A 26,282-nucleotide genomic window follows, 5' to 3' on the forward strand; every position below is an offset into this window, starting at 1 on the left:
TTACCAGCGCCGATAAGCGCCGATAAGCGCCGATAAGCGCTTATAAGCGCTTATAAGTTTCAAGCTTTCTTTCTGAATACGCCCATAGTGTGTAAAATCATTGTTATAAATACCATATTACAGTAAAATAAAGTTTGCCAACATAAATTACTAAAAAAAAAAAAAAATGCCGTTTAGTCACAGCGTTTAGTTGATCTTCAAATTCTCAGGAAACGACTTAATTTTCATCAGTTACTGTAATCATTACACTTAAAAATTCTACATGGTTGGGAAAATCGATGTAGAATGCATAATAAAATATCAAGACACACAAGCAATCTTGTCTTTCAGCAAGCCACTGGTTCTTGGTCATATTATTAGATTAATAAATAAAGCTCTCAGATAAAACCACAATTAAGACGAATCATTCATACCTACGGGTTCTACTCAACCCAGGCCCCTGATAAAATACCCTGTTAAGTCTTATCATGGACCAATATACATTGGGTCCATGGTCTTATTAAAGAGTAATATAATCTACTAATAGACTAATATAATATAATAGGACGTATTCAGAAAAAAAGCTGAATACTTATAAGCGCTTACCGGCGTTTGTCAGCGCTGGTTCGTTCTACACAAAGGAAGCAGGTTGAGGGCTAAAGCAGACCAAGACAAATTTTATATGGCAGCGCCCAGCGCTGACCAGCGCGTGTTGAAGCTTGTCGGCGCCGTTCAGCGCTTATCGGCGCGTGTTCATATATTTTCCTGCGCGGGTTACCAGCGCTGACAAGCGCCGATAAGCGCTTATAAGTTTCCAGCTTTCTTTCTGAATACGCCCATACGTCAAAGCGTCATATCCTATAACCCTATAACAATTTTGTAACACACTGTGCCTTTAAAATTAGGCACCACAGAACAGTAAAAACTAATAGAAGTGTGATGTGGGCGTGGCCCACGTGTCACTAGTAAGGTAAGATCACCTAACTTGCTCTCAGTTGTGCGCAGAAAAATATTCGAGTCGGTTGTCAGCTGTCAAACCTTTTTTCCATATTTATTCATTAATAAGGACGTGTTGTTTTGTATTAGAGACCAAAAATGATAGCAGACACAATAATATCAGCAATGGAGGCATTTCATACCATCGGTAAGTCTTATTTTAATTTATTTTAAATATATTTTATGTTATAACTTCGCTTGTCGTAATTTGTCAAAAAATTATAAAAATATTAAGTCAAAATGAACCTTAATCCATAAGAAATTAGTACTAATATAGATTGAACAGCAAACAAGACTTTCTGGAATATTATTGCAATAAACAAACGAATGTCGGATTAGTGATGCATGTGGCGCATATCGACAGTATCGATACTTTAGAAAAGACAATGACTATAAAATATTAAATTTTATTTTATTTTTCCTTAGCTTTCATTAGTCCTATTTATTTATAGATTTTCCAAAGAGGCTAATTTAAAAGAGAAATGGATAAATGCAACGTGACGAGTTAACTGGATGCCGTACAGCACTAAGCAGTCTAACAAAGGCCACCGATACATCAAACCTACGGCAGTTCCAAGATTTAAAATAATGCATATTTTCTGTTTGTTTTGTAAATATAGATTTATACTATTCTATTCCGTTTTTTATTTCAATATAATAATATGAAAAGACGTACTTAGTAGTAATAAACATACTCCAAAATGTGACACATTATACTATACTCATACAGTGCCGGATTAGCCACGTAGCAAGAGTAGCAAATGCTACGGGCCCCGCGACTCGGGGGGCCCCGCGGTCTAATACCTGTCTGACCGTAAAAAAATATCAATTTATAATACACGTACCGTAAAAAAATACAAGTACCTACCACGAGAAACGTTGGTATCAAAATCTACAACAATAATTTAAAATTTTACCACGTTTCTACAATTGAGCGCTGGCTACACCAAAAGTTGTGTACTGCTTGCACTGCGCTACACGCAAGTTGGTAGCACGGTAAAACTAACAGGGGAATCCCCTGATATTGTCATCGAACGAGCTAGTCGTAACAACCCGATCAAATAAAATAGGATTCTATCGACTATCAAACCTTAGATTACAAAATAAAACATGACAATCATCCATCGCCCTTGTCAAAGAAAATACGAAATCAAAAACGAATACGAACCTCCGCCAGTGCTATAGCGATTATAGTGTCATGCAATACGTCAAAAGGGGTTTGCTATTTTAGTAAAAAAATGCTGTCTTGTGATATTAAAACGCTGTAAAATTTGTTCCCGAAAACAAACAAAAAGATAAAACATCGTTTTACAGGTTCTCTGTAGATTATTTGGCTTATTTAATTTTGTATACAAATAATAATTTTACATATACGAAGGAATACAAAACTTCAACGTATGCTGCCAATAATTTTGAAAATGAATTTGCCATTTTTATGGGTAAAACGGTAAAATAGTTAAAAGATCTTCGAGGTAGTGCTGTTGGATTTTTCGATCGTGAATGTGATTATTTGTATAGTGCAATAAAGCTTCATGATCATTATAAGATAATTTTAATAAGCATAATACTTTTTTTTGTTACTTTTATATAGCTTAAAAACGTCAGAGTCGTTTTCGCCCGCGATTTAATTCATTTGAACTCCGTGATGGATGACAAAATTATTATTATTCAGGAATTATATTTATTTATTATCCAGTAAAGCAGCTGACAATGTGGATGTCGTAAGGTGTCACTGAAAATCAGTGTTAAGGTATTATGCCTCAGGTATCCTGAGTGGCTTCCTTTTTTAGCGCAAGCAACCATACATAAATTAAATATGTTTTCTATTACCTATTTATTATTCATAATTTACAATGCTATTTTTGTGTGTTTGTGTATTGGAATAAATGGTTTCTTCCTTCTTTTTTTCTAAAAATAAAATATCCCGTGTTATAGACTAAAAACTACCGCTATCCGCATTCATATATTTTGAAAATAAAAAATAATATAGGTAATCATTGTAATTTTGAAACATTTTTATGTAATTTATTTAATTAAAAATTTATCGTTTATGTAACAAAATAATTTTTACAATATTATAAAAAAATATCTTAAACCCTGACAGCTAATTTAAGTAGAACGTCACTAACACCACTACCATAATAATTCAGATGATTGCAATGTCACCTCATAAATCAAAATCGGTTCAACGGTTTATACTGCAGGGCGTGCCAAAGAAATATTATACATAGATACACTCGAAAAACATAACACTCTTCCTTCCGTAGTCGGGGAAAAATTTGGGAAAATTTTCAATATCTGGTAACATAACACCCACACAGAAGCACCGTGTACGTACAGTGCAGCGGCGAAATTTATTTATTTATTTATTTATTTATTTATTCGAAAACTACACAGCTTACAGTTTGACTTAATCTACTTACATCTATGATACAATACGCCAATTACGAGTTTTACAATTATTATCAATTATATGTATATTTAAAACAGTAACTTATTAAAGAGTGGTGAGTTGTGTGTGTGGGTGAGTGCGTTTGGGTGTGTTTGTGTGTATGTATGTGTGTGCGTGTGAATGATTAAAATGTGTTAGGTACGTTTGATAATATTTTAATTACATTGGATTTAAAACGATTGCGAGGACTGTTAAATATGTCAAGAGTAGAAAATTTTTCATTGTATATCGAAGGTAGGCGATTAAAGAGTGAGTTCTTCATATATTGATTTTTTGTACGTGGTATAAATAATAAATGAGTATTACGTGTTCGAGTTAGAGGGGTGTTAAAATATATATTTTCTGTTATTTGGGGGCAGTCTAGTTTGTTGTTCAGGAGATCATAAAGAAACATAATATCTGAAAGAGTACGTCTGTCTTCGAGAGTATTCATTTTAAAGAAAATGCAGGATTCTTTGTAGTCCTTAAAGTTATGTTTTGCTTTAAAGCTAAGATACTTCATAAATATCTTTTGTATTTTTTCTATTTTGTCTATATATTTTTTAAAAAATGGTCGCCATATTATGCTTCCATATTCTAATATGCTTCTGACGTAACTATTATATAGCATTTTTAAACACTGAGAGTTTTTAAAAGGTTGACTTGTTCTTAGGATGAAACCAAGGGATTTGTAGGCTTTACTGGACATGTACTCAATATGGGCGTCGAAGAAACATTTATCGTCCAGAAGGATGCCGAGATCCATTACTGAAGTTGTTCTATTAATTAACTTATTATTGATACTATATTCAAATAAAATAACGTTACGTTTACGAGAAAAGCTTATGGTTTGGCATTTTTGAATATTTACACCGATGTTATTAATTTTAAAATATTCTCCGAGATTATCTAGATCAGATTGGAGTAGATTACAATCGGCGGCACAAGTTACTTTACGGAAAATTTTGTTATCGTCGGCATACAGTAAGCAATTTGAGTTCTTAATACAATGTGTTATATCGAAAAGGAAAATGTTAAAGAGTAAAGGTGATATATGGGATCCTTGCGGAACTCCTGAGGTGACGTTTATGAAGTTAGATTTATGACTTCCTATGACTACTGCCTGACGGCGGTTTCTAATGTAAGATATTACCCATCTAAGCAGATTACCCTTAATACCTACAGCATTTAGTTTCCCGGCGAGAAATGACAGCACAGAAAGTGTTATCTCTAAATTTGCCCATATTAAATGCAGAAAAGTTTATTTATAATAGTTTTGTCTATTTAATACCCTTTAACTTGAGAAACTATAGCAAACGAAGGGCCTCTTGACAGAATTTGCTACAGGCCCCGCGCTGGCTTAATCCGGCACTGTACTCATATAATAGAAAGCAAAAAAAATGCACAAAAAAAATATTTATTTGTGAATTATCGATAACAAGGCTGACATCCCTTAGAGCATAGCATCAGGTTAATGTCAAGTTAATGTCATTAATTTAGAGTGACACAAATTTCAACCTTATCTTTATGTGTAGAGGTTCAAAGTTATATGTATTGAAAACCAACGCCCTCTGTTGTGGAGTAGCTGAATGTTTTTCGAATTTGGAATTTGGGAGCAAAGAGAAACAAAACAGCTAATATGCCTAGGGATGTTATATTAAAATAAACCGTAACAGGGTGCGTTAGGGTACATATTGAAATGCTGAATTTATAACCTAAGTCAGTTTTTACTCAAATTAAGCTGTCCAATCAAAGGCATAGTTTTCTTGTAGTGTACTGTATAACTATCGATTTAAATGTGTGGGTTTGGCGACACTGGTTTTCATACTAATTATGACATTATAGCACTTCTATTAGTTTTTACTGTTCTGTGTTAGGCACAGTGCAATAATAATATCGAATTTGATTTGCAAAATTATTGAGACATTTGTCTTATCAGATTTGCATCTGAAAATCAATAATACGTGAATTTCGGGTCGAGTGCACAGTTTTTCGCGTCTTATTAGTGCAAACGCGAAAAAAACTGTGCATACAAAACTCACACATTCGCATCAATACGTTTTTCACTCTTTTCGTGCGATTGTGTAAGTACAGCATTCAAGGTATTAGGAATGCTGTAGAATTATAGTGACTTAAACTTAGATTACAAAATAAAGTACAGATGGAGCATGACAACCGCCCGTCGCCCTTGTCAAAGAAAATACGAAATCAAAAACAAATACGTCGCTGCACCAGTGCTATAGCGCATAAAGTGTCATGCAATACGTCAAAAAGGGTTTGCAATTTTAGTAAAAAAATGCCGTCTTGTGATAATAAAAGGCTGTAAAATTTGTTCCCGAAAACAAAAAAAAAGATAAAACATCGTTTCACAGGTTTTCTGTAGATTATTTGGCTGATTTATTTCTTGAATACGAATAATAATTTTACAGATATGAAGGAATACAAAACTTCAACGTATGTTGCCAGTATTTTGAAAATGAATTTGCCATTTTTATTGGTAAAACGGTAAAATGGTTAAAAGATCTTCAGGGTAATGCTGTTGGATTTTTCGATCGTGAATGTGATTATTTGTATAGTGCACTAAAGGTTCATGATAATTATTAGATTATTTTAATAAGCATAATACATTATTTTGTTACTTTTATAAAGCTTAAAAACGTCATAGTCGTTTTCGCTAGCGATTTAATTTATGTGAACTCCATGATGGATATGATAAAAATAAAATGTCACGTATTCTCGACTAAAAACTACCGCTATTCGTATTCATATATTATGAAAAATAAAAAAAATATATAATTATTATAGTTAATATTGAAACTTTTTTTATGTAATTTATTTAATAAAAAATTGAATACAATTATTTTGTCCATATATAACTTTAGTAGGCAGGTACTTTATGTAATAAAAGAATTTAAATAAAAATTAAAACTTGACTTCTCATTTATGTATATAGCCTACGTCACTACCGCCACTAACATAATAATTCAGATCATTGCAATGAAACCTCACAACTCAAAATCGGTCCAACGGTTTATACTGCAGGGCGTGTCAAAGAAATATTATACATACATCCATAAACTCGAAAAACATAACCCTCTTTTTTCCGTAGTCGGGGAAAAATTTGGGAAATTTTTCAATATCTGGCAACATTACACGCACACAGAAGCACCGTGTACGTACAGTGCAGCGGCGAAATGACAGCACACATAGCTTTATTGAAAATGACGATAAATTATTCGGTTTAGTTCGGCAACGCTCCATCTGTCTTTTATTTTGTAATCTAAGGACTTAAAGTAAAGTTATAACAATATCATACCATAAATCTCACTTTTGACGTAATTCGAAAAACAGTAAACACGCATGATTCCTTATCTATGGTAATTCGGTGTACATTTGACAGGTGTCTCTAAAGTTTTGGTAAAAAAATAATTTAGAATAGTAATTGATAGATTTTGATTGTGTTTTAAATCAGTTATATTTGCAGATTTTCGTTTTGTTTATTACGTTGAAGGTCAGGTATATTTGTACCTCCATGACTGGTGTTGATAGATAGTGAATTTCTCATAGTTATATTTCATTGCAATTTTCATTGAAAAACAATATTGTGTAAGTAGCCAATTGACAATTTTTATGGTACCTATAAGTACATTATGTAAAGATACTTGCTGTTAGGTAGGTACCTCCATATTCACTCCGCTCCCATAGAGGTAAAAATATATAGAACTTACAATCACTTGTTCAGAAAAATATAGAAATTATGTGATCTAACCACTTGGTGATCTAGTTTCAAAGTGAAAGTAATTTCCGAGACTTTAGTTGAAGGTAAAAGTTGTACTTTATTGATGATGAAAGCTTTCCTTGTTTTTTATAAAATTTTAATAAAATGATAGGTACACCAACTCTATGTTTTTATTAAATTTATAGAACTTGGTACTAAATTGACTTTAAATAATAAATACCTAATACAAAATTTACATTAAACTAAAGAAAATTGTACTAAATACGTTATTGATGTTTTGGTAGGTACCTGTTTTAATTGCATGTGCGTGCATGTAAGTATAAATATTTTGGGTATATCTACCTTCTGGTGTTATGTAAACTTTTCAAGTTTTAAAACTACAATTTTGTTTTGGAAACTGAGAACAGTTTCTTTTGAATGATGGTGGTAGCATGTACTATTTTTTTGCATATTATCTTAAATATTTGTTCAATAGTGAATTAAAGAAACCATGGACCCACATCATATGCATCATTTAAATCATGGAATGGATCATGGAGGTCATGTACCTGAAGGAATGGAAAATATAGAACATGCAGCTGTTCAAATGAATGGGACTCATTTTATGGAAGATATTAATGTGAATGTAAGAAGTGTATTATTACCACCACTTATGCTTATAATAACATGTGGCTACATAAATTCATTTCATATTTTCATAATCACCTTCTCATTTTGCATGAAATTTAAGTGATAAATAAAATTATTTCATATAATTTATTCACAATTTTTATTTTTTATTTTATAGAAAATATTTAACACAAGTGACAATTTCAATATGATGAATGGTGATCAAGAAGCAATGACCCATGAGCATCATGGTCAACATGCTCATCACGACATGGGACACAGCATGACGGTAAGTTAAATCTCATGTTCTAAAAATGAATAATATACTTCCCCACATAGGAACATAATATAGTCAGTTCAGATTCTATATATCATTTTTATAGTTTAAAAACAATTACAGTTTCATGGAGGCTACCTGGAAACCATTTTATTTTCATGGTGGAAAGTGACAGATGCTGGGGAATTTGTTGGATCATTTTTAGCAATATTTCTTGTAGCATTGTTATATGAGGGGTAAGTTACAAATTGATTTATAGATTAACTTATAATTTAAGGATGTAAGAAAAATGTATAAATTTGTCCATTAAAATTATTTTTTAGGCTCAAATATTACAGAAAACATTTACTATGGAAGACATACACAGGACTTCAATATTGTGCAGTATCACCTCCCGATAAGGGTGTGTCAAATATTTGCGCTCCAGATGATCCTCAAGTCATACAGTAAGTTTTACCAAGTAAATAATCTTATAATATAAAAATTAATCGCAAAATGTGTTGGTAAGCACATAACTCGAGAACAACTGAACCAATTTCGTTTATTCTTTTTTTATTACATTTCTTGAAGTACGAGGATGGTTCTTGTGGAGAGAAAACGTAAAAATGTACCACGGGCGAAGCCGGGGCAGACCGCTAGTAACTAATAAAAAAGGGGAAAAAATACACAAAATTCAGATAAATAGTGTTACCATAATTATTGATATTTATTATTTTTGCAGACCAGTTCCCCATGTTCTTGACAGGAATACGTAAGTTTGATTAATATTGTTCCCCTTTTTTACATTCTAATTATTTATATGTTTGTGATGATTTGAAATTGTTTTAGACCAACAATGATGAGTACTGCACATGCTTGGCAAACAGTTTTACATGGTGTTCAAGTTCTTGTGAGCTATATGTTAATGCTTGTGTTTATGACATACAATACATGGCTGTGTGCTGCTGTGGTACTGGGATCTGCGACAGGTTATTTTTTCTTTGGCTGGCGTGAGTCAGTTGTGGTGGACTTTACAGAACACTGTCACTGACATAATATAGTAAGAAGCACCATCCTAGTATTACTATTGTTAATTTTTTATAGCCTCGCCACAAAAAAACTCAAAATGTTATGTATATCATGTTATATTAAGACAACCTTTTTGGGTTATATATTTATACCAGTTACTATACAGTTAAAGGTTTAGGTTACTAGAATAAATATTAATGCTTTGGAGATTTTTTTTATTTATTTACCTTTGGACTTATTTTATTTACCTTAATATCACAATTTGACTAGTTTAAAATGTCTTAAAATATATTATATTCTTATGATATAAGCATCTTCAATATTATGTAGAAAATTTTATCAATTTTGAGATTTAAGCATATTTAATTTATCTGAATGTCTATAACTTTTATGTTTTTTTAAATTAGAACTACTATTACATCTATATTCACAATACTGACAATTAAATGGTTTCTTATCAGAATGAAGGCGCTTATGTACATTAAGAGAATTAGAAAATTTTGTACTAAATGTACATTCATCACATAGATATAATTTTTGGTGGGAATGTGTTCTTTTGTGTTTAGTCAAATTTGATGAGACTTTGGTTGAATATGAACATTCTGCACATGAATATAATTTCACACCTTCACCATTTTTACATTTATTTTTCATAGACCTGGAATGACATAAAAGAGATATTATGAGTGTTTAAAATTTAAAATAAATGTATAAATAATTGGTAAAAAAACATCCAAATACCCTCGTTCATGAGTTTGAATGGAGTTTTCTAGGATAGAATTATGTTTGGATTCAGGTGATGAATTGTCTATCATCTGTCGTTCTGATAAAAGCATTTTTGAAATTATCGACTTGGGTTGCTCACTAAATTTAATACTTTTACTTGTTGATGGTCTCCCAGCGCAATTAGTTTTAGTGTTATAAACCCCATTGTAATTATTTATCTTAATTGATGTCTCCAGTGGATTTTCTTCTTCCAAAACTTCCATTGTCCCGTAATTATTATTTTTAAGTTATTGACACAATTACGCTGCTAGATTTATGTTTATAGGTACTTTATAAATCCTTATAGTGCGTTGAAATATAAATAATACTAAACCCTGGATGTATTTGAAAAATTCAATTCAATTCAATATTTTAGTTGATGGCATTTGAAAAATTCAAATTGTGTTGTTGACAATTGAGTATTGACATATTTTGTTAACTTGCTCTGTGTTTGTTATTAATCACAGATAACTATATATTAGTCAGAGATTAATAATTATTGTAAAGCACAGAGTACACTACATAGTATGACTGTACGGTGTAAACTGTAATGAAAAGTGTAAAATCGACATGACCATAGAGTAATAATCTAATACGACAAAAACCACAGTTAACATACTTTACACTGGCAAATAGTCACATCTTCTTGCCATGAAAAGCAAAAAAAAAAAAAAACAGCAAGCATAATTTCCACAATTTCAATTTTCAATTTGCGATCATTTTGTGATGCGTTTGCCCGTTTAAATTATATTACTTTAATGTGCGTTTCATTTGGACGGATAAAGCCATAGAGCATTAATTACACTGGTCTGCAAAAAAATTTTTTTTCGCGCTCCTTATTTTTGCACAAGATTATTATAGAAGTGATACTTCTGAACAGAAATTAAGTTTTAAAAAATTTGTATCACGTCTAGATTTTTTGTGGTTTAATTTGAAAGAAACCCCTTTTTTGTCCTAAGTATACATCGTTAGGCCCCGTTTCCACCTGCAAGTAAACTTCTGCAAGAACTGTCCGACAGTCTGTCTGACAGCAGCTTGCATGTGTAAACTATTTTGCAAGTTCTGTCGCAACAGTTTGTCAAGCGCTTCTTGCGAGAAGTTGCGAAAGCATGTGTAAACATGACTGCGTCTACTCGCGACAGATCTCGCAGCTTATCGGTCTAGTTCCGTATATCTCGCAGCAAGCTGCAAGTATCGCCCGCACGGCTTTTGATTTTTGCTTATTTGAAATTAATGAGTCGTGATTGCTCTTGTGAAGAATGAAGAAACTATAAAGTCGATAGGATTATATGAGATCTTAAGTTGGAATAATGTCATTATTTTTTGAAAATGAAATGAAATGAAAATTTATTTTTTACAAAGTTTTTATAATAAATTTCATTTCCGCACAATTCACCAACAAATTGGCATACAATATATATTTATATTATGCATATCTAATTTTATAATTTAACTAAGTTATTATTTAAACAATATATTATTTACATTAGTTCATTAGATCATTTTACATTCAATAGTACACATTATAAATTATAGTATACGATTTATTTCACAAAATAGAATAGAAAAATTGTGACAGTAATTCCTATCCCGTCACTCGCAAGATCGTGTGTAAACACCTCCGCGATAAGTTGCGATAGTATGATCCGCGAGCTTCTCGCACTACATTGATTGCAGCAATAAATTGCAGGATATGTAAACGACATTGCAAGTAACTCATGCAAGACTTCCGCGAGTTTACTTGCAGGTGTAAACGGGGCCTTATTTTGATAATTAGGTTTAAATATTACAAATAATGTCAAGAAAACTATTAAAAACTATAAGATAATATAACTACACATTATTTATATTGTTTCAATTAGTAGTTTTCTCTTCTTTTAATATTTTATAAGGAGTTTCGCGACGAATCGATCAAGTAAAATCAGCAAGCTTTGCTGTCAACTTATTATCTATATTTTACTATATTTTCAGTTAGCTTTTCCGTATCTCCTCTCAAACTTCTGGTGAAATGTTTCATAGTGGTCACCAGATACTCTTTTGACAGCTTTAGTCTGCTTAATTTCATAATTTAATTCTTAACTGCTCCCGCATTTGTAGTCCCTAGAGACCACACTAAAGTAGCATAATCACGATTCAATTTCAGTAACAATCTGTTGACACAATTTGCAGTGAGCTGACAGATTGTGTCGTGAATAGTATAGTTGAGGGCACGTTGGGGGCGTAACCCAACATGTTGCGAATTGGATCGGCGCGGAAGCAACCCGACAAATTGTCTCAGCAGATTGTGTGCGTGTTGAAACGTGAGCAGCGGGGGGACAGTGCCCTTGATCTACCAAGATCGCAAAGATAGAGGTGCCATCTTTTTCTTGTAACTAGAAATACTTCATGTCTTGCTAAATGACTAATATCACAATAGATGTCGCTGTCCTAGAAAATGAATCAAACAATCCTGGTATTGCAGATCTAAATAACTACTTCAATAATGGGAATAAATAACCAGTCATGTGAATTTAGATAACGATTATAAATATTTAAATAAAGATTTTAAGTGTATCAATTAACTAATTACTTTTATTTTTAGTTTCATAAGTGACTGTTACTATATTTTTTTGGATCACAGCCGTTAATTCATTCTAACGCATTAACAGAATTGGGGAATTCATTTTATTAGAGCATGGCAACACCAGTGTTTTAAATTTTGACGTTGATAACTTGATAGATCAACAAAATGGCTGCCTGCCGTGTCTTGTGGTCTTGCGTGTACGCAATAAGCATTTCCATTCTGTGTTTCCATTTTGATTGCTATTCGGTCACTCTGTGTGTATTTCTTGGATTAAGTGCCTTTATCATACGTGACGCTAAGTTGAGCTTGCTCCTCGCTCCTGAGTCCTGGTGTTAAAGTGCTGTTCCGGAATACAGTTTCTTGTGTCGCATTGACGATTCGGCTTATAGTTATAGCAGATAAAGTGGTAGTTTTTGCGAGAAAGGACGCTACAATTTACGTTATTATATAATAATTAAATATAGGTACCTAGTTGGTGTAGGTCGGTGAATCGGATTTTAAGCGGTAAAATTAAGTATACTTGTAAAATTAAGTATAGGTAATTAATTTAAATTATTTTTGTTATTTTAATGAGTACCTACTTATTGTGTGATAATATATTGATAAAACATTTGACTTAGATAATTAAGGATGGTATATAGTTACTGTATTCACTTTTTATGTTATTGTAATGATTTAAATGTTGTGTGCAGTTGTAATTGGGTTGTAATCATAATATTGTTTAATTTAGTAAGTTGATGTAAATGTTTTGGATTATATCCTGTAACTGTGCCTTATATAAATATAAATAAATAAATAAATACTGGTGATGATGAGATGAAACTTGCTGTCCAATTATATTTTAATAAATACCGGCATTACTTACAAGAATAAAAAATGAAAACTAAAAAGATCTTTTATTTACTTTTCTCAGTGATGAGTTGATGAACTATTGTTTAAATACAATTTAAAAATAATTATAAAAATAATTTCCTTAACTTTTTAATTTTGTTTATTAATTTGAAATAGTTTTGTCTGTTATTTAATTCCGGAACCCTTCTTGACAATTAAACCCTCTACTACGTGGGTTTAAGGGTCAGTTTAGTGGCCGGAATTTAAAACAGACTAAATTATTTCAAAATCTATAAGTATGGTGCTATACATACTATAGGTAGGTATGAATATAGTATGCATTAGTTTCTAGTTACAAGGTATAGATGGCGCTTTCAATTTGTATGCCAAAAAAATCCCCAAGAGGGCTCTCTTTTCCCCCTATATTACTTTACTCTTTGAACGTGAGTATTGTGATTGCTCCAATCTCGGCTCAATCGCGCTGCGCAGTAATCGCAAAATGGCGGTTTTGAGATAAACGCGGGAAAGACATTTTTACATATTTGAGGAAGATGTTTATATTTTATAGCCGTTTATACTTTATAGCCCTTGAAATCTATCAATAAAATTGGAAAAAATACAAGCTTTACAAAGATAATTATCTTATATTTCATAAATTAGTATATCCATTAATAATGCGTATTATTGCGTTGAGGTTTAGCATCAGGCCAGGCATCAACGTGACGTGCACACGTTGTGGCAAGCAATCGCGGAATGAGATTGAGGGTTGGATGAATCGTGAGTAGAGAACGCTCAATCGCGACTGCAACAAATTGTGTCAGCAGATTGTGGGTTGTGTTGAACCGTGAGTAGGGCCTTTAATTCTGAGGCCGAGCTGTGATTCTGAGTCAGAATTAAAAAGAAACTGTCAATAATTGTCAAATGTCAAATCATAAATGCACAGGCATGTGACAGGCATATTTTGTACTAAATACCAACAGGTACCAAGCAAAATTACTAATAAATTAAAAATTGAATTGATCTGTCGTCTGTCAATAATAACTTATAAGTATCACATAATATTGGTAGAACGTTGTACAATACGTACTTCTAGAATCTAATAACATGAAATTATTACATACAAATATGATTCTACGCTTCCGATTGTGTTTACGAAACTGTAGCAATACATCTCAAGGTGCATTTGTAAAAGAGTTGGAAGGAAATTATATTCCCCACACAAACTTCCAAAGAACTTTGCTCAGTTTAGGTAGTGCAGTGGTTGCTCTTTTAGATCCTCATAGAGGTGACATGATAGCCTGTTTAGGAGAAGTTACTGGCAGCCAGGCTATCAGATATATGCGTCAAAAGATGCTGGAAACGCATGAGGGTGCAGAAATATTAAGAGAAATGCCTCGTATCAACTCTAAAACGGTGTGCTTTGAAACTCTATCACAGATGCCTGAAAATACTTTAGGGCGGGTGTATGCAGACTTTATGCAAAATAACAAAATAACTGCAGATTCAAGATTGCCAGTCCAATTTATTGAAGATCCAGAATTAGCATATGTTATTCAACGGTACAGAGAAGTTCATGATTTAGTGCATGCTACATTGTTTATGAAAACCACTATGTTGGGGGAAGTATGTTATCATTAATCTGAGTCATCAAAAATATATGACTTGTAGATGAAATAATACTTTCTGATGCTGACATGTATGTTTCTACTCCCTATCTACTTTTAGGTTACTGTCAAGTGGGTAGAAGGTATACAAACAAAGTTACCAATGTGTATTGGTGGAGGAATATGGGGAGCAGCACGCTTGAAACCTAAACATAGAAATCTATATTTAAAATACTATTTGCCTTGGGCTATTTATACAGGAAATAATGCCAAATTTATGCAAGGTAACTAGATTATTGTAATGTATATGAATACCAATATGTGTTTTTAAATTACCTTTTCAATGTACTACATTATTTCACAGGTATTTACTATGAAAAGAGATGGGAACAAGATATCAATGAATTTCACAAAGAAATGAACATCACAAGATTGAAAGACTCCTGATGTTTTATTAATTTTGCAGGTACAAAAGTATAATATATTGTATTAGAAATATTTGTTATTTATAAAAACATATTTATTAAAAAAATAAAAGACTAAGTAAAGCTCAATATTACTTATTTTTCTAAGTTATTGCATCATAATAACATCTCGGAACTGCGGCCATTGGGATTATGTAATGGTGTAACACAACCATTAACTTCAACAAGCCATTCATACCAAACCCTCCTTGAATCAACACACCTCCAAAAGGTTGCCTTAATTGTGTCCCCCTTTTGAACTCTTAATGGTGTCTGTAAAATAAAGTAAATTAAAATTGTTGCTTAAAAATCTGAAAGCTTCTTCCTAAGATTAAGTATAATTTGTATGTAAAATAATTTTAAAATTATTATTACCCGTATTGGTATAAAGACTGGAAACCATGATATCATTCCTGGGCTATGGGTAGAGGGTACAATGCTGATCATTTCATCTCCATAGAGTAAACAATCAAAGTATCCTCCAAATCCATGCATTACATTATCTTGTGTTGCTTGCCATGTGAGAGTTATTTTTCTTCTATTATCTGTTAATGGCAGACCTCTGTAGTCTACTAACATTTGTCCTTCATTGTCTTTTATGCCTTCTGCTGGATGGGTAAATGTGAATACTTGCTATAATAAAAAGAAAAAAACAAAACAGTGCTTATTACTCATTGTAGTAGAGATAAACTACGATAACATGGCGCGCCCCTCCAAATTACTGTTTCAATGTGTGTAGTGACATCCTTACGAAGGAGTTTGTATGTAGTTGTACGTATTCGTCTTTACTCGTACAGTACTCGTAATATCTCACTTATCACCAGATTTGTTGGTCAACTAATCATAAGTTGCCGAGCGCCCAAGACAACGCACGTGTCGTTTTCATAGAATACGTCAGAGCAGCGCCATTACTAATAATAATGAGCGATTAGAGCGTGACTAGTCGAGCAACAAATCCGTGGATTTGTTTTTGTTTGACGGCCGTCTCATTACGCACACATGCGTTGTGAATCTTGGTGGTGCATTGTAAATACTTTCACAAATACTTTCAAACGTTTTGAATTTTGGAGGGGCGCGCCATGTTATCGTAGTTTATCTCTAACCCAACTTGGTATACATAAAAATACCTTTCTATAGTCATACCTTATTAGATACCTGAAGTAACAGAAGCTCTATCGATACCGCATCAGCTTTCACCTCCCATAAAAAAGTTCACGGCAAGTGAAGTTCGCTCCACAATCAAGAATCTTAGCTTAAACAAAGCTCCTGGTTACGACTTAATAACAACTAAAGCCATGAAGGAACTTCCTTCCGTAGCCATTGCCTTACTAACTGCTATATATAACGCTATACTGCGAAGAGAATACATACCTCCTCAGTGGAAAGTGGCTGAAATCATACTTATTCCCAAACCAGGAAAGGCTCCAGAAAACGTGTCCTCCTACCGCCCCATAAGTCTACTACCCGTTGCCTCAAAGATCTTGGAAATTCTCATTCTGAAACGCCTGACTCCACTGCTAGCCAAATCTGATTTAATACCGACCCATCAATTTGGCTTCCGCAAAGGTCACGGCACGATTGAACAAGTCCATCGTTTGGTCGAGATGATTAATAACGCATTCGAACACAAAAAATATTGTTCAGCAGCATTTTTGGACATTTCGCAGGCATTCGATCGTGTATGGCATGAGGGTCTTCTTTATAAAATATTCCAAGCTTTACCTATAAACTACTACCTAATCATAAAGTCATATCTTCAACAACGACACTTCTATGTTAAGCATGGAGACGACAGAACAAATCTCTACGAAATTAAGGCTGGTGTTCCACAGGGCAGCGTAATGGGTCCTGTATTATATCTAATATATACTTATGACTTACCGACTAAAGAAAATGTCCTCGTTGGAACATTTGCTGACGATACTGCTCTCATCGCAATGCATGAGGATCCTGTATCTGCCTCGGAAATGTTACAGCAAAGCTTAAATGATGTCTCAGTTTGGCTTAAAGACTGGAGAATAAAAGCCAACGAAACGAAGTCGGTGCAAGTGACATTTACCCTTAGACGCGATACTTGTCCACCCGTTCAACTTAACGGAATAACAATTCCTCAGTCAGAAGATGTGCGTTACTTGGGTATATACTTGGACAGACGTCTTACATGGAAGAAACATATATTCACAAAAAGGAAAGCTCTTAGTGTACAGTTTCGCAAATTGTACTGGCTCTTGGCACGTAACTCTGGCCTTTCACTGAACAACAAACTTCTTTTATACAAGTCTATCCTCAAACCAATTTGGTCATATGGAGTTGAACTTTGGGGCACCGCAGCTCACTCTAATCTGGAAATTATACAACGTTTCCAGTCAAAAATACTTCGTATCATATCTGGGGCCCCGTGGTTCATTAGCAATTGCCATCTTCACCGTGACTTGTTTATTCCAACTGTTAGAGAGGAAATTCTCAAGAAACTTAAGACATATAAAAGCCGTATAAAAAATCATCCCAACGTACTTGTCTGGAACATGATGGAGCCCACTCGCACTTTTAAGCGCATAAAACGGAGAGCTCCTCAAGACCTCCTTCCACCGTAGAATCAGACTCACCTTGATCATAGAAAATATTATATGGAGATGCCACTGGGCGTTTGCCATGCATGCCAACATTAAAACTTTTAACCACCAGCTTAATGCTTAATAAGGCAGATTGCAGGTTTAGAGGAGATTAAAAAAAAAAAAAAAAAAAAAAAAAAAAATAGTCATACCTTTGTGTCGCCAATATCGTTTTTGTTTTGCATGTATACTACCCACAATGTTTCTAAATTCTTTTCAATTTTTTGTGGATCTCCAGAACATGCTATTTTTGCTGCAGCCCATAATCGTGCTGATGATATTGGTGCAACATAGGAAGTGTATTCACATGGTATTGAGATTCCGTCTGGTTTTAATAGACCAGCTGCACCATCCAAGCACTCCGGAGACAATTCATTGTCAGCCCAGGAACCTGCAATTTTAACGTACATTTGAACATTCCAACTTTTAAGTAATGTTATTGTTCCTCGTTCCAAATAAAAATATCTAAAATCTAAAATTTCAAAGTAATAATTACCTAAAAGTTCTGAAACAATTATATCAGCTTTAGGGGATAAATTCAAATATCTCATGTCACCAGGTACTACTGTTACGTCACGGTCATTCCATATCTCCCGCACTTGGGCTGTTAAAACTACAACTGCACAAGGGTTCTTTTCCACTGCTATAACCTATGCCAAAGAAAATGAATATTTATGTAATATGAAAAGGCGGCACTTCAAACAAGTTGAATATGAAGTTAGTATTAAAAATATGAAATATTACAAATATAAATTAATAATGAATTTGCATCCCCTTGCATTTACCTTCACTTTTGTATTAGTAATATCAGCAGCATTCAATGTAGCTCTCACAAGGGGACCTCGCCCTGCACCTAATACCATTACAGTGATAGGTGCAGCTTGTACAGTCTCCACATTGATTTCTGGAGCATCACCTTGGCCACTTTCATGCACATCCTTACTTTCAGTTTTACTTTGTGTCACCTGAAAAATAAAGCAGTTATTTAAAAAAAATACAGTTCTTTTTTGCGTTTTGCGAGAGTGGTTTAAGATCTAATATGTATGTCTTGCCTTATATTTGAAGAGTAATGGGACAAATTTTTATTTTCCTTTTCTTTCGTAGACTATCAAAATGGAGGTTTAAGAAGCGGATCCAAGACATTTTATTTTATTGTACTTGTGAAGCTTCCAAAAGATCTATAATCTATATTATTAGTCTAATAATGTACAGGTAAATAATAAAAATATGAATCTCACTTCTTTCCTTTTTTGGAGATCCTTTAAAGCTAGCACTATGGCCTTCTGATATTGATCATATTTTATTGGATCTTTTTCAAAAACATTATATGTGTGAGTGTCCAAATTATCTGCAAGAGGTTGTAAGGGCGTCTGAAGGTAATCTTCCCATCTGTAACAAATGAGAAATATCCACCAAAATTATTGAAAAGCAGAGAATATACTTATACAATCTGAAAATTATTTTATCAAAAACATTTGCTGTTTTATTTTTTGTGGGATTAGTAATTAAGGTATTTTAATATAAAATCAGAGGAAACATTTAGAAAACTTACTTACCCTCTTGCATAACATAACATAGGATCATCAGCGACATTGGACCGTCTTTGCCATAGTCTACACATATATTGCAAGTAGTGTTCTATATTAGATCTTTTAGCACCTCTTATAATTACTTGAGCATCCCTTTCAACCATACTAATAACAAATTGTTGGTGAGCTCTTGAAAGAACTGGATATCTAAAAATATTTAATAAATACTGTTATCGGGCTTGCTGCTAAACTGCTAAGTAATAAGCATAACAAAACTATTATATTAGTTACCCCTTTTTATTATTTTGGAAAATGTGAGTTGGCAAAACAAGAGCTTTAACTGGCTCTCCAAGCCATCTCTTTACAATAGCATGAGATGGTAGGTCAGCTGAAACTTCCAACACAACACCAACACGTTTATCCCAGTTCATGTTCTCATGAAATTTCGACCAACAATACCATGTTTTATTGTAGGGTTCGTCTTGGTCATAATCTTCATATTCATCACTGTTTCTTAAAGTTCTTGTACAGAGCATGGGAACACAAGCCCATATCAACGTAGGATGATGACTGTAATTATTGAAAAACAAATAATGTTATTATGCTAATATTTAAAACATAAATAATAATAATAAAAAAATAATATCTAATAATATCCCTGTCAAAGATATTTTTAAGATTGATTTTTCGAAAGAAAATACCATTTGAAATTGTTACACTATAATAAAAAATAATTCAAACCTTGTCTCTTGATAGGTTTGAAGGATCCTCGCTAAGTTGACATTATTTTTAGAATTTAGGGAAATCATAATAGCAGGGACACCTAAACCTCGACAATACAATAGCTCTTCATTTAAACAGTCTTCATGACGTTGCTGAACAAGAGGCGACTGTGAATCGACATTAAGATATGGAGATACTCTTGCAACGATTCTATTTGTCCAATCTTGAGGTGATAATATCATATCCGATCTAGTAAAACCTCCTACTGCAGTCCTGTTTCCTAGGAATGATCGGCGAAAACGGGGGTGAATAATTGGCGTGACGATAAAAGAATAATTCGCGTGAAGTGCTTCCGTTACGCATTCTTGGATATCTGGAGTTAGGGAATATTCCAAACCGCAAGATATCTCCTGTTGAGCCATAGTTAAATAAAAAAATAAAAACAAAGTAAGGTTATAAAGTAATGATTACTCGTTGTGGTTATCCTGCACATTAGAATTTACTGTGGAATTTTAATTTACCATAGTTTTACACAGGTTTACATTAATTCAACAATAATTGGTATAAAAGCCACAAGGATCTATTGACACTTGGATGACACTGACAGAGGGGCGTGGGTGTGAAATACGGGCTGCCAACAGTAAAAATTTCCTTAGTTTCACGGAATTTATGGACGAAGTCAATGAATCTATTTCTTTTAATTTAGCCTAGTTCAAATGTCTTCAGAGAGTTTATTACATAACTGGAGGCAATATTACATTACACATTTAATTAATTTATTGTCATTATGTCTGATCTGTCAATAAATGACGTTTTACATTACCTTTACATGAAACCACATGAAACACAATATATACCTATATACACAATATATAGATGTGTCTCGGTTCCTGTGGTTCCTCGGTTCCAATAGCGCCACGCACCAAAAAATTCTTGTATCAATATGCTTTTAACTTTACTCTGACAAAGCCTGTGTTCGTATGGTTTGATAGTTCATGAACATTTACGAACCTCACTTATTGCCATAACCCTGACGAGTAAAACTCACTCTGGCAAATCTACTTCTTAGTCTAAATCAATACTTTTCCTATTGCCAATAATTATGACAACGCTAAATCCTCCGTGTTTTCGAATTACGCGCATTATGCGGTATAATGCTTTGAATGTTCCAATTACAGCAACGCTTCGCACAATCAAGCACTCTTAAAAGTAAAAGTAATGCGCGTGAATTAATGCGTGCAATCGATTTATCGTTAGTAATTATTAATTGTTGGAAAAAAATCTAAAGCTTTCGTTTCATTTTAGTTTTTCGAAATAATTAAAGTTAATTCAAATTGTGTTAAAAAAATAAATATAGTGGTATGGATGAAGGTACAAACGTTGAAAAAAATGTTAATGAAATAATCAAAATCCAAATTACTTAAAATAACCGTAAATAGTTTTCAACCAATTATTATGTATATGTCGTGGTCATATCGTAGATTTGATCATTTCATGATATGAGTGGCCATTTCACGAAATGGTCGCATATCGTGAAATGGCCAATTTAGTTTGGCCACATCATGATGTGGTTTGGGCAGATCAATGATAAGAAATCGTTTCACGATATGGCCAATTAACGCACGGTTTTTTCATGAAATGATCAAAATTATTTGATCATATCGTAAAATAGTTACATTAATCGTTGGTAGAGGCGCTGCAAGCTCTGTGTTTATGTGATAAGATGGCGGCTGCTGGCGAAAATTAAATTATTCGCAGTTAAAAACTTCATAATTCGTTTAATAACAATTTTATGAAGAAAGTCATAGCAAAGAATTTACGACGAAGAGGTACGAGTACTATGGAAAATGTGGATATCTTATATATATTTAAGAAAAAATGCGACTTAAATAAAATAATTTAAGAAACTACTACTATATTATTATAATTGTTTGTTTTTTAAAAAGTCTGGCACTCGCCGGCCGATGCCGCGGCACGCTCGCTTTGCTCGCTCGGCTCGTGCGTTGTTTATCAAAGTCTAACCTAACCTAACCTGTTTTCTATTGCAATAAATAGAGAATGAATAGAAATCTTTTTAAGTAAATCGGTCCAGTAGTTATTTAGATATACCGCACAATAGAATGGCCCGACGGCCACCTTTGCTACGTCATAGCTCCCCCCTCCATACCCCTAGGAAGTGACTACCGCACTTTTTGTGTACAGAAAAACATGCCGATTAAGTGGATATCAGTAGTCCGTATGACGGAGGTGAGTCCCACGAAAATCGTTATTTGAAGACTTTTTTACAAATGGGTCTCACACTATAATAACATCCATTAAATTGTCGAGAAGTACTGTTATTTTTGAGGTTTCTAATGTGATGTCGTAAATAATTACATTTTTTCCGCTTTCATTGCAAACGCAGGCTGAACCCTACGAGTTTTATCAAAATAATGTACTAAGTATTGTACACCTTTAGTTTCTGTGATCTGTGATTGTACACATTGAAAAGATCTACAAAAAAGTCCGTGATGGTATATTATGTCTATCTCTTATGGATAACCCACAATAACTTATTTTTTGTCATTTACTTTTTACGACAAATATAATGGCTAATTTTCGAAGCGATTTTAACCAATACAGCATGAATCCTTAACCAATTAAGTACCTTGAATACGTTGTTAATTTAATATAGATCTATATTATAGCCCATTACACCGTATGATTTAAGTTAATATTTTCGAAGATTTAAGAAGCCGGGGCGGGTCGCTAGTTTCCAATAAAACAAGATGTCACTTTTTCGGGCCTAAAAACATATAGTGCGACGTCCTCACTCCTCGCTGTCCAGTAGCACGGAAAGCACGACCGATTGGTACGGTGCGGTCGTGTGGCGAGTCGATCGCACCGCACGAGTGCGGTGGTCCGGTCGTACCAAGTTCGAACGTCTGTTAATACTATTACCGTGGTTTCATAAAACCACACAACATTTTTTTAAAGTGAAACTTTTATTACATCGTCTCAAACTTTTTGGTCTGTGTACCGCATGTCGCGTGACGCACGATACGTACGATAATTATCGTACAAATACGATAATTTTTAGTTAAATGTCTATATGTAGTGTGAAAAAAAGTTTCACTTTTACCGTGGTTTCATAAAACCACACAACATTTTTTTTCAACACTGAACTTAGCGCAACCTGCTGGTGCATTTGAAAACTAATTGACGTTCCAATTAAGCATGTGCGCCACTGAGTTGCATTATGCTCTGTAATTGGAAAACAGCCAATGCGTGCAATCGATTTATCGTTAGTACATAATTATTAATTGTTGGAAAAAAATTTAAAGCTTTCGTTTCATTGTAGTTTTTTCGAAATAATCAAAGTTAATTCAAATTGTGTTAAAAAAATAAATATAAGTATGGATGAAGGTATTAAACAAACATTGAAAAAAATGTTAATGAAATAATCAAAATCCAAATTACTTAAAATAACCGTAAATAGTTTTCAACCAATTATTAAGCATACCACATTATTTACACATTAATGAGGTTATTGCTAACTCTATGAATATATTTTTTTCAACTCTGAACTTAGCGCAACCTGCTATTGTGTGCGCCACTGAGTCGCATTATGCTCTGTAATTGAAAAACAGCAAGGGTCGCTTCTTCTTCTTCATATGTGGCAACTCCCGGCCCCCCAGCCCAATCCAGCCCCCAATTTTGTCATCTGACAATCTGTCAGTAGGACTTTTGAGGTATAGTGCCACGTGAGTGCCACAAACTTATCTGATTGAGGGTTGGATGAATCGTCGAACGCTCAATCGCGACTGCAACAAATTGTGTCGGCAGATTGTGGGTTGTGTTGAACCGTGAGTAGGGCCTTTTAAAGGCCCTACGATTCATGTCAGATAAGTTTGTGGCACTATAGGTACCTACTTGCTCTGTGTGAGGCTCTGTGTGAGGCTCTGTGTCTGTCAAATTGACAAATTCCCAATGGGAATTTGTCAATTTGACAACTTGAAACACATGGGAATTTCCCATATTATGTGTTTCATTATGTTTCAACTTTTCAGTGTGCTCTATTTACAAATTTTATATTTAATAACGTCTTCTCGTTTTAATTATTAGACAGGCTGAAAATAAAGTATATATTTTAAGTTAAATTACAAAAGCAAGCAAGCAAGCTATTAAACCGTAAAAAGTGTGATTCAAAGTTATTTTTGGTTATTCCGATATTATTGATATTTAAAAAACGACACGAGCTATGGGGATACCAAAAAAACCTGTTAAACTAAAACAATTGAAGCAAGAGTTACTTAAAGAAGTTAACTTCATTAAAAGTATTTTTACATTTTATGCAGCACCAAATCAACATAATGGTAATTTTGTTTAGCTAATTTTTTTTTGAGATAATTAACCTTAATAAACGCGTGCTGATTTAGAAGTTATAGGTAATTTACTTTTTATTTTATCGTTTTTTTTTAGGAAATGATGAGAATCAAATGGATTTTGAAATAACAACCAATAACAAACAAAAGGATATTGATGTACCAAAACGAGCACATAGTATAGCTGAACTGGAAGAAAAGTTAGAAAAAATGAAGTCACAGCAGAAATTTAATTTGAAAAGCAAATTAACAAAGAAAAGTTTAATGAGTAAATTAAACAAGAAAATCAAAAAGAAGGAGAGAGTAAAATTGAATAAAAATAAAATCAAAGAAGTAGTTAATACCAGTGAAGATCAAGAAATCAAAATTAAACCTAAAATTAGCCAGACTAAACCAGTTTTTAATACCGAAGGAAAGCTTGTATTTTCAAAGTTTGACTTTGCAAATTTGGGACAAAAAGGTATTAAAATGAAATCTTGCATTACTATACATGTGTGTAAAAGTGTAGGAAAGTCAAAACTGTACATTGAATATTTTTTTAAAAGAATACTTGGGGCGTGATCTATCATAGATACCAAAGCCAAAAATATAGTTTAGAATTTTTGTCTCTTTGTCCAGGCTAATCTCAAAAAGTATATAAATGGATTTAGTTCAAATTTGATACAGAGATAGCTTGAGACCTAAAGAAGGACATAGGATGGATAGGTGTTATCGCAGAATATCCATGGGAACAGGAATTATACGGGTTTTTCTTTGACTATGTGGAAAAAGCCACTGGCAGAAAGCTAGTACACTGTATTTTCTTGATTTCATATATGTAACTAATATTAATTCTCTTGAGACAGTAATTGTCTTGGGATATATTAACTACTAAAGACCAGCTCTATCTTGCTCAAGTTACATGCATAAAAATCAAGAAGATTTTACCTTAACCAAACATATACATACTTGTATATTATTTTTGGTTAAAAAACTTATTTCATACAAATAATCACGGTTGATTATCATTTTTATTATTTCAGAAAAGGCACCAAAAGGTCATAAGGATGCAAAAAAAATTTTGGATGAATTAAAACAACAAGAGCAAAAGGTTCATGAATTAACAGAGAAAGACAACAGTAAAGCCAAAGATTTAAAAGAGAAAATTGCTTGGAAGAATATCCTTCAAAAAGCGGAAGGTCAAAAAGTTAAAGATGATCCGATTCTATTGAAGAAATCTATTAAGAGACAAGTAAGTTTGAAACAAATATTAATACATGAAATAAATTTAATTCATAGGTAATAATAATTTAAACTGCTAACCAGGCACTTCGGTTCTCCTGGGTTGCTCTCTGTAGAGCTATTACGCACTGTTGACTTGTCGCCCGCCTTTTTAAGTATATTATTACTGCATAATAATATATTTATTTCTTAATTAACTTTACAGGAACAAAAAAAGAAAGCTAGCAAAAAGCAATGGGAAAATAGGATAAAATCTGTTGAGGACAAAAAGGATGAACGGCAGAAAAAGCGTAAGGAAAATATAATGAAGAAAAAGAAAGAAAAGAAAGTTAAGAAGGTTAAAGCTTCTGTTAAAAGAGGACGAGTTGTCATATAATGATTTCACTATTCTGTATTTTCTTGTTTAGTACAAAATAAAGTACATTATTGCACAATTTGGTGTGTTATCACTACATAGTATAAAACAGGTACCCTCCACCTGTACCTTTATAATTCTTCTTATTGTAAAGCAAGCAATGGATCCTAATGCAATTTTCATCATTAGATAGAGTATTTTTCATGGAAGCT

The 26,282-nt window shown here is 33.2% G+C and overlaps 5 protein-coding genes across 6 annotated transcripts; 3 read left to right on the forward strand and 2 right to left on the reverse strand.

The window, feature by feature from the left end:
• Positions 1-6,777: 6,777 nt before the first annotated feature.
• On the forward strand, positions 6,778-9,246 carry LOC123704281 (high affinity copper uptake protein 1-like). Of its 2 annotated transcripts, none has more exons than XM_045652594.1 (7): positions 6,778-7,012; positions 7,621-7,770; positions 7,933-8,043; positions 8,155-8,267; positions 8,355-8,477; positions 8,753-8,782; positions 8,860-9,246. In XM_045652594.1, the coding sequence occupies exons 2-7, from the start codon at positions 7,636-7,638 to the stop codon at positions 9,059-9,061; spliced, it is 714 nt and encodes a 237-aa protein (XP_045508550.1). In that variant the 5' UTR covers positions 6,778-7,012; positions 7,621-7,635; the 3' UTR covers positions 9,062-9,246. The 2 variants fall into 2 exon arrangements, with proteins under 2 accessions (XP_045508550.1, XP_045508558.1); XM_045652602.1 differs by lacking the exon at positions 6,778-7,012 and adding an exon at positions 7,079-7,228.
• On the reverse strand, positions 9,241-10,192 carry LOC123704295 (zinc finger protein 85-like). The gene is made up of 2 exons (XM_045652614.1): positions 9,781-10,192; positions 9,241-9,697 (listed from the first exon to the last, which is right to left on the reverse strand). Exons 1-2 carry the CDS (start codon positions 10,026-10,028, stop codon positions 9,379-9,381), a joined length of 567 nt encoding a protein of 188 aa, XP_045508570.1. The 5' UTR covers positions 10,029-10,192; the 3' UTR covers positions 9,241-9,378.
• A 3,955-nt stretch (positions 10,193-14,147) lies between these two features.
• On the forward strand, positions 14,148-15,350 carry LOC123702106 (ubiquinone biosynthesis protein COQ4 homolog, mitochondrial). The gene is made up of 3 exons (XM_045649752.1): positions 14,148-14,821; positions 14,924-15,086; positions 15,167-15,350. The coding sequence occupies exons 1-3, from the start codon at positions 14,303-14,305 to the stop codon at positions 15,247-15,249; spliced, it is 765 nt and encodes a 254-aa protein (XP_045505708.1). The 5' UTR covers positions 14,148-14,302; the 3' UTR covers positions 15,250-15,350.
• On the reverse strand, positions 15,347-20,731 carry LOC123702098 (protein arginine N-methyltransferase 5). Its single transcript, XM_045649744.1, has 9 exons — positions 20,149-20,731; positions 19,699-19,977; positions 19,435-19,614; positions 19,117-19,267; positions 18,664-18,843; positions 18,375-18,528; positions 18,031-18,269; positions 15,642-15,899; positions 15,347-15,539 (listed from the first exon to the last, which is right to left on the reverse strand). Exons 1-9 carry the CDS (start codon positions 20,550-20,552, stop codon positions 15,384-15,386), a joined length of 2,001 nt encoding a protein of 666 aa, XP_045505700.1. The 5' UTR covers positions 20,553-20,731; the 3' UTR covers positions 15,347-15,383.
• Positions 20,732-23,904: 3,173 nt separating this feature from the next.
• LOC123704804 (surfeit locus protein 6 homolog) lies at positions 23,905-26,149 on the forward strand. Its single transcript, XM_045653302.1, has 5 exons — positions 23,905-24,034; positions 24,235-24,485; positions 24,592-24,954; positions 25,517-25,725; positions 25,921-26,149. The coding sequence occupies exons 2-5, from the start codon at positions 24,371-24,373 to the stop codon at positions 26,089-26,091; spliced, it is 858 nt and encodes a 285-aa protein (XP_045509258.1). The 5' UTR covers positions 23,905-24,034; positions 24,235-24,370; the 3' UTR covers positions 26,092-26,149.
• The last annotated feature ends 133 nt before the right edge of the window (positions 26,150-26,282 follow it).

This window comes from Colias croceus, chromosome 2 (genome assembly GCF_905220415.1).
Source record: "Colias croceus chromosome 2, ilColCroc2.1".
Lineage (NCBI taxonomy): Eukaryota > Metazoa > Arthropoda > Insecta > Lepidoptera > Pieridae > Colias > Colias croceus.